This window comes from Falco punctatus (assembly GCF_963210335.1).
Source record: "Falco punctatus genome assembly, chromosome: 1".
Lineage (NCBI taxonomy): Eukaryota > Metazoa > Chordata > Aves > Falconiformes > Falconidae > Falco > Falco punctatus.
This window is the reverse complement of record NC_137580.1, coordinates 87,216,516-87,229,992: the sequence shown is the minus strand read 5'-3', so window position 1 is coordinate 87,229,992 and position 13,477 is coordinate 87,216,516. Positions and strand designations below refer to the sequence as shown.

At 36.2% G+C, this 13,477-nt stretch overlaps 1 protein-coding gene across 3 annotated transcripts in view; it reads left to right on the top strand.

The window, feature by feature from the left end:
- Nucleotides 1–13,477, top strand: part of LOC308058343 (septin-2) — a 40,024-nt gene that overhangs the window by 4,958 nt on the left and 21,589 nt on the right. For all 3 annotated transcript variants that reach the window (XM_080373997.1, XM_080373995.1, XM_080373996.1), the window contains exons 2-7: nucleotides 642–693; nucleotides 1,803–1,902; nucleotides 3,410–3,496; nucleotides 4,120–4,243; nucleotides 9,003–9,137; nucleotides 9,608–9,725. In XM_080373997.1, the coding sequence (XP_080230123.1) occupies nucleotides 667–693; nucleotides 1,803–1,902; nucleotides 3,410–3,496; nucleotides 4,120–4,243; nucleotides 9,003–9,137; nucleotides 9,608–9,725 (591 nt within the window). In that variant the 5' untranslated portion in view covers nucleotides 642–666. The remainder of the gene's footprint in view (nucleotides 1–641; nucleotides 694–1,802; nucleotides 1,903–3,409; nucleotides 3,497–4,119; nucleotides 4,244–9,002; nucleotides 9,138–9,607; nucleotides 9,726–13,477) is intronic.

Below are 13,477 nucleotides of genomic sequence, written 5' to 3'. Positions count from 1 at the left end.
GGTGTCCCATTTGTGGGAGAGTTTTTGTATGTGGTAGTAATTCTCAAATTAAATTTTTGGACAACAGTTACATTATGTTCACCAATTTGTAAATCATCTTTAAGAAAAATATAATTCCTAAGTGGAAAAGGTAAAAATGGAAGGAGAAAGGACCTCCTTATGCTATTCTTTATAGGGGTTGGAAACAGAGTATTTGAATTTCAGGTTTTATTAGCTAATTACAGAATCTGAGAACATAAACGCCCCCCAAAAAAAAAAAAAAAAACAAACTTCAGGAGTACCTTGCATACTCAGCATTAGATTTCAGTAGATATTTTTCCTTCTTTAAAGACAGGATGGGTGAAAGGTATTTAAGGATGCAGAATTTTAATATGCTGAGTTTTAAAGGAATCTTTCTATTTTAAAACTTTTAAGTATTTGAATATTCTGATTTTGATAATTCTGTGTAATTTTTTTCCTGTGGCTAGCTTTGCAGAGGCAGCCATTTTGATTATGGCTTGTTTGTTTTATTAATCTTTGACTATGTGACATTTTATTCTACTAGAAAAAAATGTGAATATTATATGCAATTGATCAGTTCAGAATTGAAATTAATGTAACCTTCAAGCCAGCTAACATGCACTGTGGATTTTATTTTCCAGTATCTGAAACTTGAAGTGACGAAACATGTCTCAGTCTGGTGAAAAAGTAAAGGTAAGAAAGCGGCTGCATAGCTAAAATTGTGTTTAGAATCTGTTCAGCTTCTGAAATTACTTGTGGTTTTACTGAGGTGGTAAAATAGTGAATAAATGATACCTTTATTACTTCAGATGTGTTTCTGAAAAGGAACTGTTTGGTAGCAACAGAGCTTGCATGGGCTTCTAGTAGTACGCTTTCAGATATTTGCCAGACATTCAGTGTTTGCTTGTGCGTTTAGAATGGTGCCTTTACCTAAGGAAATTTAATTTTACAACTCTTTATTTCTAATGTTTTTGCCCATCTGGGTCAGTTTTAAAAGGATTGTTAGCAAGTAACTGAATGGCCCCGTATCCCCCCCCTGCCCCACTGGAAGTCTGGCATTGGATAAAAACTGTTCTCACCATAAACTCATCTGTGAAGAAAACATTTGGTTCCAGCTGGCTCATAGGTCCCTACATTAAGTGGCTGCAGTTCCTGTTGAGGCTCCTATTAGGTTTTCAGTCAATTGATAACAGATGGTGAAGCAAACTGCCCTTTTTATAGCCCAAATAGCTTTGATAAGTTTTTCAGGCATGTTTCTTTTTCCTGCTTTTGTGTTAGAAATTAAACATTTAGAAGATAGGTGAGCAGCTTAACAAGCAGAAGGTAGATCTCTGTGTAATTATGTTTTGGTAATCTCTGCATTACTATAGAGTGTTCCTGGTTTTCTACATGTGAGTGTATGCATTATTTACTCTTATAGAAGATAGTAGCAGCAGATACCAAATTTGAAGAGATGTTTTTGGCCTTTAGCTTAAGATCTTTGGGATTTTTAGCGACGTTTACAGTTTCAGATTAATAATAGTGTGTTCATGCAAGCTTGCAGATTTTTTTTTTAACAAAGGGGAGATCTTTGTTTATCTGTAGCCTAAAGTACTTACCAGATTTCTATTTATATTAGACTGCTTGGGAAATGGGCCTGTTTCAAGGTCTGCCTTACTATAGCAACAAAAAATTGTTTCATTCTCTCTTTCCATGTGCTTTATATACTTCTGCACTTTATTGTTTAGAATCAGCTGAACTCTCTTTCAACTTCTTAGGGGGAAGGAGATCTCATTTATACTCAACTCTTGGTTTTTTGTCAGTTTTCCGACTCAGCAGGCTATGTGGGATTTGCTAATCTGCCCAACCAAGTTCACAGGAAATCTGTGAAGAAGGGCTTTGAATTCACACTGATGGTGGTTGGTAAGTGCTTTGTTTAAGTATTTTTGATCGTTCTACAACAACAAATTTCTTTTACATAGACATATACATCTTCCTACTTAGCAACTGACCGTTACACAGAAGAAGAAGAAGCAGCTTTGAACTTCCGTGCACTGTAATTAAATATTATACTATTTTGTCATGTCTGGTAGGAGGGAGTATTTGTAGTGATTAAAGATGATGACTTGGAGCCAACAGGACATTCTTGTATTCCTGACTCATCATCAGATGGTAGGGGTAGTTGCTTAATCTTTCTTTGACTCCCATTTCCCCAGCTGAAGGCATGAATGCACATGGTGAATATCTTCCTGTTGAAATGGTGACGCTATTCTTCTGTTTTCTTCTGTTCCATCCTGACTCACTCTGGTATTCAAACTAAACTTTGAATTTGCCTGTTCTGTGAACAGGCACCTGTAGGAGTCTTTGATGGAAAGTCCTTCAGGTACAAAGCTGTTTTAAGAGATTATACTTGGCACGTTGAATGATACTTACATTGAATCAGTTTAATGTTATACAAATGCAAAGGGAATCCATAGTACTTACCACCTTTTTGTCATAGTTACCTTGAAATTACATGTTATTGAAAAATGAAAATGAGAAGAGATGCATTACACTTCTTATTCTCTGTGCTCTGTAGTACTGTTTGGGATTATTTGGTGACAGAGTTTTCAGCCATGTCTGTGAAATAAATAGGTAGTTTTTGATAAGTGTAGAGGTGTTTTTATTTCACGTAGCTTGTGATGATAAATACAGATAACAGAGATGGAAGTTAGTGGCATCTAAAATATCACGGCTAGTTGTTCTAAGTGTTGACTCCTTTGATTGCTTGGGTTAGGAAAAAAGTTATTTTTTTAAATTCAGGTTTGCTGATCACATTTACAGATCTTACCTTTATTATTTTATAGGACAAAATTTTTATGAAATGAGGTTCTAGATTTATTTTCTAGATGAATTTTGAATAATATTTGTTAAAATTTTGTTTCATGTTTCATAGGATGTGTATAGCCTAACTGTAAGGGTGCAAAGTTCAACTGTTAGTTTGGGGTTTCTTTATTCATTGTCCCTCCTAACAGTGTTCAAGGTGCAATTTCTAGCTTAGAAAAACCTTAAAGCTCTCAGAAATTTTCAGCAGGAGAGTTACAGCTCCTGATTTTTTAAGTGGAAAAAAGCTTTTATTTCCTTGAGGTAACCAAGCTATCTCTAGATCTGTAGTCAAAGCGCTGTATGACCTTTCAACTTTTATTATGAAATGTATTACAGTAAACTTCTCATTTTCATGTAATGTTTATAAAAACACTAGAGGCTTGTTTTTCCTGTGTTTTTAAAGTGCTTAGCTGAGCCTTTGATGTTTTTATATCAAAAGCTAGGGTGGATCCTGATGAACAAATTATTTTTCCTCCATAACATGCACTTGGGAAAAAGAGGTGCTTTAAAAAGTTTAAGAGTAAAAGGTGTATATGCTTAATAACCTGAATTATTTTGTTTGTAGGTGAGTCTGGCTTGGGAAAATCCACTTTAATTAATAGTCTGTTCCTGACTGATCTTTATCCAGAACGTTATATTCCTGGAGCTGCAGGTAAATGTGGTTTTGCAGTTCCTCCAGCATATATCCAATGAAATTTTATGTTCTTTCAGTTAACATTGCTTCATTCTGCTAACTTCACCTGTGAGACCCTTTCTTCATGTTATCTAGATGTATTTTAATCTTCCAAATTATTTTTTGTGCTGTCATTTTCTCATTTATATTTCCGTTCAAAGACTCAGCTTTTGTTATTTCTTCAGTCATTGTTAAAAAGCCCACCCCCCCGCAACCTTTTAGGTGTCAATATACCTAAATGTGATTTTGCTCTAATCCCTATTTCCTCTAATACTTTTTGCCTGTAGTGCCTTAAATCCTGGTTAGAGGTGTAAATTCATTCTGACAAAGAATCTAGCATGCTTCTGAGTAGTATAATTTTACTTCTGCATATTGTCATGAGTAAATCCTCCCTTTTTAGTTCATTGGTTCTTGTTTATTTACAAAAATGTATTGTTAAATTTTGACTAGCTAGCTTGTGGGTTTTTTTTCCTGTAAAATACTTTGTCATGTAGATTACAATACAGTTCAGATTGCATTTCATTCTCTATTGCTCTCTCCTGCAGGGGTTTCTGCAGCAACTGATAGGCATAATAACAATAAATATGTTCCTTTTATTTTAGAGAAAATAGAGAGAACAGTTCAAATTGAAGCTTCTACGGTAGAAATAGAGGAGCGAGGTGTGAAACTGCGTTTAACAGTAGTTGACACACCAGGATATGGAGATGCCATTAACAGCCAGGACTGGTACGTGTGTAAATACTGCTGTGCTTGATAGACTTTGTATCTTACACAAATAGTACTCCAGTGTGTCTGTGTCTCTGAACTTAAGTGATTCAGCTGGTGGTCTTTGGATAGCTTTAATGAACCTGTTGCTTCCTTTTACATCATGCTTAACATTAATGGAGTGTTATCTTGAATTCATGGTAGAGGGTGTTTTCTGAGTCCTTGCAGTTAAGCGCAATTTTCCAAGCACTTCTGCATTCTGGGTGCTTGTCTTCGTATCATCAGGGACATGATCATTTAGTTTGTGTGAGCTTTCCAATAAAGTTTCTCTTTATATTTTTTTGTTGCCTAAAGTACACATCTCTAGTAAAACTATTACTTATGCAACTTCTGTTTCAGTTTTCTAAGACTTCTTTTATTTGTTTGAAAGGTTTGGTTAGTTTCTCTAAGCTGTCTGTTTCTCTCTCAAAATTAGTTGCCTTTTTTTCCAAGTAAGGTTTTCTGTGACAACTGAAGTCAACTTCTTGTCTCCATAGCTGCTCTGATAGGGCGGAATTCTGGTTAAGGGAAATTTTTCTGTGTCTCTAGCCCATCCAGTTTCCATGTTTTTTAGACACTACTTTTCATTCCCTGTCCTTTATCTGTACTACTAGCAATTGGGATAGAACTGCATTATTTTTAATGATGGAGTTACTACTTAGCTCTCTCCAGCCTAAATATTGCTGATAATCTTTAGTGGCTGAGGTAATTGTCTGAGATATATTGGACAACATATATAGTTGCTTTAGCATAAGGATTGTGAAGAAAGAAGATGGTAAAATATCTATGAAGGAACTGGGGAGTTAGTAACAAATTTAGAATTAATAAGTTTGTTCATAAATGTAATTTCCGAAGCATCATAGTAATGCACTTTAACTGTGGATAACTACACATCTTGTGATAACTTCTTTCAAGTAAAGATGAGATATATTAATGTGCTTACTGGGATGCCTGAATTGTTCCAGTGCAACTAGAAGCTAAACTTTGAATTTCCATGTGGTCGTCTTTTAGAAAGTGCTAATAATATTTATTTTGCTTGGCCATTAATTTTTGTTGACACTTTTTTGTGGTGCTGGTGGTAATCCTAAGGCAATCAAAGTGTCACTGTACAGAGAAAAGGTGCATAAAGCCAAAACAAGTTGATTTGAGTTCTTCAGTGTAAGTTAAAGATCAGGAAGGAGGCAATGCTAATCGACTGCTTTGTAATCTTTTATTGACAGAATGCTGTGTTATTTGGAGCATTCTGGAGAAAATTTTTGTCACATGTTTTTTCTTTTTCTTACAGCAAAAGTGAAGGCAGTGAAGTTACATAATGAAAGTTTGAAAGTGAAGCTGTAGTGGGATTTTTATTTTCCTCCCACTTTTCCTACTTTATTAAGTTGAAAAAAAATTGAACTTTCAGAATAACACAAAGGCATCTTTCTGGACTGCAGCATGGTCTTGCTTCTTTTGTGCACTGTTGACTAGAGCTTCCTTCCGCTGGAGCTCAGAACTCTGCAGCCTGTGTATTGTGTTACATAGAGCCCTTCCTGTTGATTGTGTTTTAATGGCCTTTGTTTATTCTGTTAAGATGTTTCTTAGAGACCTACGTGTTCAGGTTTTTCCCCTTTACTTAGCAAGCCTTCGAAAAGAGAGTCATTCTATGATGATTCAGATCCAGTAGAACGATTTACTGGTTTGTACTTGGTTTTCTGTGACAAACCTTAAACATCAAAATAGATTATGGGGAAAAAAAACAATACTTACATGCTACAAAATAAAAAGGTGCAGTTATTTTAATTGTCTCTAGTCTCATTTTCTCATGTCACATGAAAGGACTTTGAGCCATGACGAGTGTCATTTTGACAGAAGTCTGTTAGCCTTTACAGGATGTCATAGGGACTTGGATGGATAGACTCTCTGTTTCAAACTGTAGTCAAGACTGACCCAGTGCAACCACCTTCCTTCCTTCTCAGTTCAGAGGAAGCAGCAAGTTCGTGTTCTTGAACTTATGTTTGTGTTCAGGAGCATTTACTGCAATTATGGTTAACTGGTAGATGGTGCTGATCTTGATCCATTTTTTATAAAGGACTTTTTTGGGAAAGCTGCAGTTTGTGCACACTACCTGTTTTTCAGGGTGATGAATTTTACTGAGGTTATTTTTGAACAGGGGTAAATCAAACTGGCACAATGTCCCTAGGAAGTAGCAGTAGCTGACAGTGTTTCAAATATCTTTCTCCTGATAAGCTGTTGTAATGACTTCTGGTTTCTGTCTTTGCATTAACAAAAAGGCTTAATTTTAGAGCTTGACCTTCAAGGTTGGGTGCTGGAGTCAATTTTTGTGTGTTTTCCGTCACAGAAGAAGTACTAGTAAGGATTGCATATTCTCAGGAGTTTGTCCAGGAGTCTCCTGAATTGCAAGAATAACAGTGTTGGATTGGGAAATGAGTTATGGATTTAGTACAACACATTCTCTAAAGTAGATTACTTTTGGTTTTCCAAATGCTACTGTACTTAAAACAGCCTGTAAGAAAAGGTGGCCGCTAACCTTAGTGATATTTTTTTAGATTCTATGTGAAGCTTTAGTTCTAGCTGTAGTTCTGTAGTCTAGAATCAGACTACACCTAGGAGTGCTCTTGGCATCAGTTTAGACATGTGTTTGTAGAATAGCAAAACTCTTTATGGTGGGAGGTTTGAAGCATAGAACATGTCTTCCATGCAAAAGGACTTTGGGATCAGGAGAAAAGCATGTCCTTAAAGTAACATCTTTCATCAGACAGAAGTGAAAGGGTCTAAGGAGAAGAGAGAGAGGGGGAAAAAAAAAATTGATTCATGCACTGATTTGGGATCAAATCTAGCCTCAAAAGAATGGTTAAAAAAAAACAGTCTACAGATTAACTTATTGGACACTGCCAATCACATGCCTCGTTACATCTTGTTTGCAGTGTGGCAGGTCGTTCTTTGATAGCTACTTTCTGACTGCTGCTAGCTTTTTTTTTTTTTTTTTTTTACTGGCTTACGTTAAGCTGTATTTTGTGGGCTTTGGCAGCTTGGTAATATTTTTCATTTTCCCCCGGTGGGCTTAAATGCAAAGGTTGCGTTGTTTGCTGTTACAACACAGGATGTGCTATCTCCTAAGTAGTGATAACACAGTGGTATAAGCCAGGTGTTTCCCGGAAGTCAGGAGGTACAGGACACTAACGCCGTATTTATAGGGAAAATTATAGCTGTTAAAGCTAGAAAACTGCACGTAAACTAATTACGTTGCCAGAGAAGTGTGTGATAGTTGCTTTTCCATTGTTTGTGCTTGGTTTCTGTCCTAGTGTTTGTATGTCTTCAGTCTTGTTACCTTTCACCAGCCAAGAGGAGAGTTTAGGATCAACAGGAACATAAACCATGTTGCCCTTTTCCAACACATTTAGGTATTAAGAAGCTAGTTCTTAAAGACTTGAGTAGCACTAAGGTCAGAACCCAATAAATTCGATTCTTTGCTGTGTTGTCTTCTGTAGTGTGACTTACAACGGTGTAAATCTTGCAAAGATATAAATGTGTGTATATATATTCTACTATGGATTTGTTCCTTCTAGATCCAAAAGTTTACTCAACTTTGGAAAAGAAAATTCCCTCCAGGATCTCTTCCATCATTCTCGTTGCTTTCTTTCATTATCTTCATCACAGCCACACAGCCCAGGGTTGAACTTTGCTGCCTGTCACAGTATTTGCCATCATTCTGTGTGTTTATTTTCTAGTTTACTGATTGTTTTATTCGTGTTCTCTTGTCTGTTTCCTCCTTAAATTCCTATAATCAAATTTGCACTTTCTCAACAACAAAAATACTGTTTTTTTCAAGTTAAGCTTTCTGCTCAGTTTTTCCACAAGTAGTTTAAGATATGTTCATGACACACAATCTGCCTAATCTTATCTTCATCAGTGTGTTCATTTCCCTTCCCCTGAAGTACTTAATATAAAGTGTCCTTTTATATTAATGTTGTTTGCAGGTGTCTGCATGCTCTGGAATATCTTAAAACAATCTTCTTAGTAATGCATTGTGTTTTCTTTTCTCTCTTAGTCACTGCTTTCATTAATTTTTGTGATCAAATTTTGTGTTCCTTTACTTCTTTGTAGGGCATATTTAAAATTGCCTTGAACTAAGTAGGAATTATTTTTCTTTGCCAGCAAAAAAGAATTCTGTAAGGTAACAAAAATAGCTTAATAAATCATGTGATGCTTGAGTGCATGACTTGCAAATGTATTCGTACTTAATTGAAACAGACTAGAATACCAGAATTTTCATAGGTAACTATAGAAACTTAGCTCTAGGGTCAGGGTTGTAAATCAAGAGGATATCCGGGATATGTCATTTTTCAGCTGATCTAAAAACAAATCCTTACCCTCTACCCCCAGAAAAAAAAAAAAGCAGAGAAATCCTCAGTCTTCTGTGTTGTCTCAACACTGAGTGCTGCTTTTCCACACCCCCCCCCCCCCCCCCCGAGCTTGCACTTGAACTTTTTATCCGTGGACAGAGTAACACTTGAAAGTAACTCTAGGTATAAATAGACACTTGGTTGCTATGAAAATATCTTTTTGCATTATCAGAATACTTTTTCTCAGTAGTAGATACAATGCTAGGAAGTTGAGTTTTTGTAACAGAAATGTTCTTAATGAAAGTGTGATTCTCCTCGTGTTCTTATCTTTCATACTTATTATTTTATTATTTTCATGCTTATCTAAGATGCCTTTCTCCCCCCTCCTCATACCACAGCTTCAAAACAATTATCCAGTACATTGACAACCAGTTTGAAAGATACCTTCATGATGAGAGTGGTCTAAACAGGCGCCACATCATAGACAACAGAGTCCATTGTTGTTTTTACTTCATCTCTCCCTTTGGGCATGGGTAAGAAAAAGCTCTTGAGCTCTTGTATTTTAGGGCATTATAACTTGTTTGTAAGACTGTTCATTACTTGAATTGGAAACTTAACTTTAATGGTAATTGAGTTACTTCCCACACTGTCAGCTAGCCAATGCAATTAAAATTGTCTTTGGGGATTAATGCTCTCCTCTGCTTTGTCCCTTTTTTTGGCATTTAATATTGTTTTGAAGCAGTCAGCATTACATTGGTTATCACCCAGAAACATAAAAGCTTATAATACCCAATTTATCTTATAGTGCCAATTTTAATGGTAATTTGACCTCTAAACAACCAAGCTGATAAGCAAGTCCTCTGGCTTAATTTATTCTGGAAATGCTATTTATGTAGATACTTGAAATAAATATTTTTTAATACATTTGGTCTGTTACAAAAACACAAACAACCACAAACAAAAAACCATCTTTTTTTTTTTTTTTTTTCCTACTTGTTGGCAGGCTGAAACCATTAGATGTAGAATTCATGAAGGCTCTTCATGGAAAAGTCAACATTGTTCCTGTGATTGCCAAGGCTGACACACTGACGCTGAAGGAAAGAGAAAGGCTGAAGAGAAGAGTAGGTCTAACACTTGATCATGAGAACGATGCAACCCATACAATATTAAAGCCAAATACAAAGTAAATTCAGACTGGAGAGGGGTGAATGATGCTGGCCAAGGACCTAATCTTCAGGAAGTCTGATGTGCTTTACCAGTTACGCTTGCTGAAAATCTGGCCATTTTTGGCTTCATTTATCTTAGCAAGCAGTGCACCCCAACAGAGCAGGTTTTGAACAAAACTGTTTGTAATGAGGGCTCATATCATCCTGAAAAGCATGTAGTGTAGATGTTTCAGACTAGCTGTCATTTAGTCTGGCGGAGTGAATGCCCACTAGTGTGAGTGCGTGAGGTATGCTCTGAGAGCATTATCTTTTAGGTTTAGTTTCATCCAAAAGAAACTTGGTTTGTGTACTCCAGCTGTGCTGAATGTTTTGTAGCAAAACGTGGTTAAGTCACGGTGACTCAAACTTGCTTAGTAAGTGCGCCCATGATACAAACTAAAACACTAATATAGAGGCAGGACAGTTGGGCTAATATGTTAGCAGGATGCTTTTTGTAGTTCCATTGTTATGGAAAAATGTACGCTGTCTTGTATATGTATTTCCTACTAGGTTATCTGTTCATGTGAAATATCAGGGCATAATCAGGATTGCATTGGAGAAAGTCTTTCCAGACAGTGGTACTAAAATAAATGCTTTTGTATTGGAAGATTTACTTGCTGTCTTGAACTTTTTTTTTTTTTTGGCCAAACCTTTCCAAGACAGGCCAGCCTCTGCCAGATGTGACATTATAGTGAGTTCTGCTGGAATAAAGTACATATTTGTGGTTGTATGAGTCTTTCACCTTAAATCTAATTTCCATTTAATCTCATCATAGAATAATCTGGTGAGTGAATGTAAAAATTTTAGCTTTCCTAGTTTGTCTTTGATTCAGAATGACTTTGTGCACCTTGTTAAAAGAAAGGAATGGGTAGGCGGTGAGATTGTATTGTGCTCACAGGTGTTCAGTAAAATTTATTGAGAAGGCAAGCTTTTTTCAGGTTCTATTGACTCAAACCCAGTATATTCATTTGTAAAGTCTAACATATTCGAATGTTACAAAGCCTGTGAAGTTTTACAAGTTTAATAACTTATTCCTTTAGTATAGAGTTAATTAGTACTTCTAAAATGCAGCCTATACTTAGCACCAGAGTATGCAAACTTTTTTCATGGTAAGATTATATCTTAATCTCTTATGTTATATCTTAATATAATTTTATAGTGCCACTTTTTGATTTTTATGGAGGGCTTGATAGATGATCTTATTGTGTTCCTTTGGCTTCCAGTAGTCCTTTAGAATGGTTATTGGATCTTTTTTTTGTGTGAGGGTATTTTCTGGGTTTTTTGGAGAGGGAGTACAGCTTTATTTAACTTGGAAAAATAGTATAGTTAAAATGCTTGAAGTTAAAAACAGCACATTAGCTGAACTCCACCTAAATTCAGAGGATTTGTTTGGGGTCTTTTTGGGTGGACCAGTGCCACAATCAAAGGTGTGATTGTAGATTTTGTAGGCTTGTAAGCAACTACAGTTTGGCAAGGTGAGGTACTGCTGGCACTGGTAGTGTGTTTGCATAAAGCTCAGTGATATAAGAAACTTGCTCAATAAATTTAATAAATCTTCTGTAGCTGAGGACATTTAAAGTGGGGACAGTTGTGACTGTATAAACCTTGTCTGCAATGTAGACAAATTCACAGAAAGAGGGGAGAGGTATTTATACAAGTGACCAGCTTTATGATGAACTAGGTGAAAGGGAGAAGGGTTAAAAAAAAAAGGTCATTCATTGAGTTAAAAAAGACTTATGGATCTTGCTGGGAGAAATTCTGTCCAGCCTCTTTGAGCTTTTATTTTGTTCCTCCACAAATGCTATGAGGACATGACAGGTTCAGTTGGCAAATTAAAAGAACTGACAGGGAAGTAACAAAGCAGAGATGTGGCTGTTTATGCTGGTTTTATCACTTCTCTTTCTATGGCTATATTGTATTGGTTAAAGATTTTTATCTGGTAGTAGTATTGTTTGTGGAGCTGCTACTTTCTATAAAGAAACTGTAATTGATTTTTCAGCAGTGTACTTCAGGCTCAGTTTTCATAGGTGCTTATTTTTTGGTTCAGCGTTTGGTAGCAGAATGATGTTGAAAGATTTGAAGCAGGCATTTAAGTGGAATGTTAATTATTTTATTATATAGTTCACTGGGAATCTGAATGTTCTGCTTTGTCAGTTCAAATACATAAAATAAACTGATATAAAATAAGTTCTAGCTACACTCATCTTTCACAAAAGCAGTTCTTGGGTGAAATGAAGAGGAATGTGACTCTTACCAGATTTCAGTACTTGCTGTAATTGTTTTGAGACTTTCATCTGTGCTCCTTTTATCTTCTGCTTGGTGGCTTCTCTTAAGGTCAAGCACAGCATAGTGCACCTGCCGTTTGACACTTGCTTCTGTGTGTCGTTAACACCGGATTTTAGCTGAAACATGGCAGTAGCACAAGCAAACGTGTTTCCCAGTGTGAATTTGGAATTATTTTTCAGTACAATTCTGTAAGTGATGTTAGATCTAGAGTTTATGCTGTACATTTCTTGTGGAAGAGGGAGATGAATCCCTGTTTACATATCCTGTGATTGAACAGATTAAAGGCAGCCTCTCTTGACCATATTCAGTGCTAATCCATGTCTAGTTCTTTCTAGTTTGAGGAAAGTTACTTTTGACTAACTAGTCTAAAACAGTTTTGACTTAGATATATGGACACCACATTTATGCATTGGCTAAATATGAGATGAATGGCATTTATGCTGAAGTCTGAGGGAGTGGCTAGAAAACAGGTAATCAAGTTGTCTTTATTTTTGTACTGCTGGCAAAGGTCACTTTACAAACTGAGTTTATACTAAGTCAAATGTATAATGTGGTTCCAAAGCTTTGAAAGTCCTAGCTACTGTATATTGTTCTAACTCAAAGCATCTTGGCTAACAGAATCTCTAATCAAGAGTAAGAATCAAAATCCTTCTTTGCTGACGCAGCTTGAGGTCTTTTTTTTTTTTTTTTTAGATGTTTCTGCCATTTGGCCATCAATCTAAAGTAAAATGTTTTTGTTTCACTGCTTTGGACTAAGCAGCAAGATCAGTTTGTGGTGCTTGCAAAGGAAACCCAGCTTGGAGTAATTCCTGTTTAGTCTTTCTGGAATTCAAAGTTATTTTTTAAAACTCTGGAGTGGGAAGAAATGCAAGGCAGTTTCACAAGCTGTGCCATGCAAGGCTGCTAAGGAAACCTGCTCAAAAGAATGACTTCATGAGAGGGGAACTAATATTTTGACATTTTTTTTAAATTTCCCATGGGAAGGCTAATCTTTAAGAACACAGAATCCTCCGAGGCCAATAAAATTCAGATTTGAAGCAGCAAAATGCTGTTTCATTGTTAGGTCCATAAAATACAGTTTGTTTTTATTGCAATTCTTTTTCCTTTCAGGAAAGCACTAGGTTTAACAGCTGTAATATATTATTCTAGCACCCCTTGTTGTTGGCTTTCCCGTTATTGTTTCACTTGCATTTTATCTTCGAAGATCTCAGCCAGGTTAAACGTGCTTTCTTGCTTTAGGCAGCTACTTAAAGGCATCGCACGGCCCCACCTATCCCAGCTGTGCATCTTCTGTTATCATTTGGTGACAATTTAGTTGTCTTCCATGTTGCAAAATGGTAACAACGTGCATTGATTTAAATGTAGTTGTGTGAACATAACTG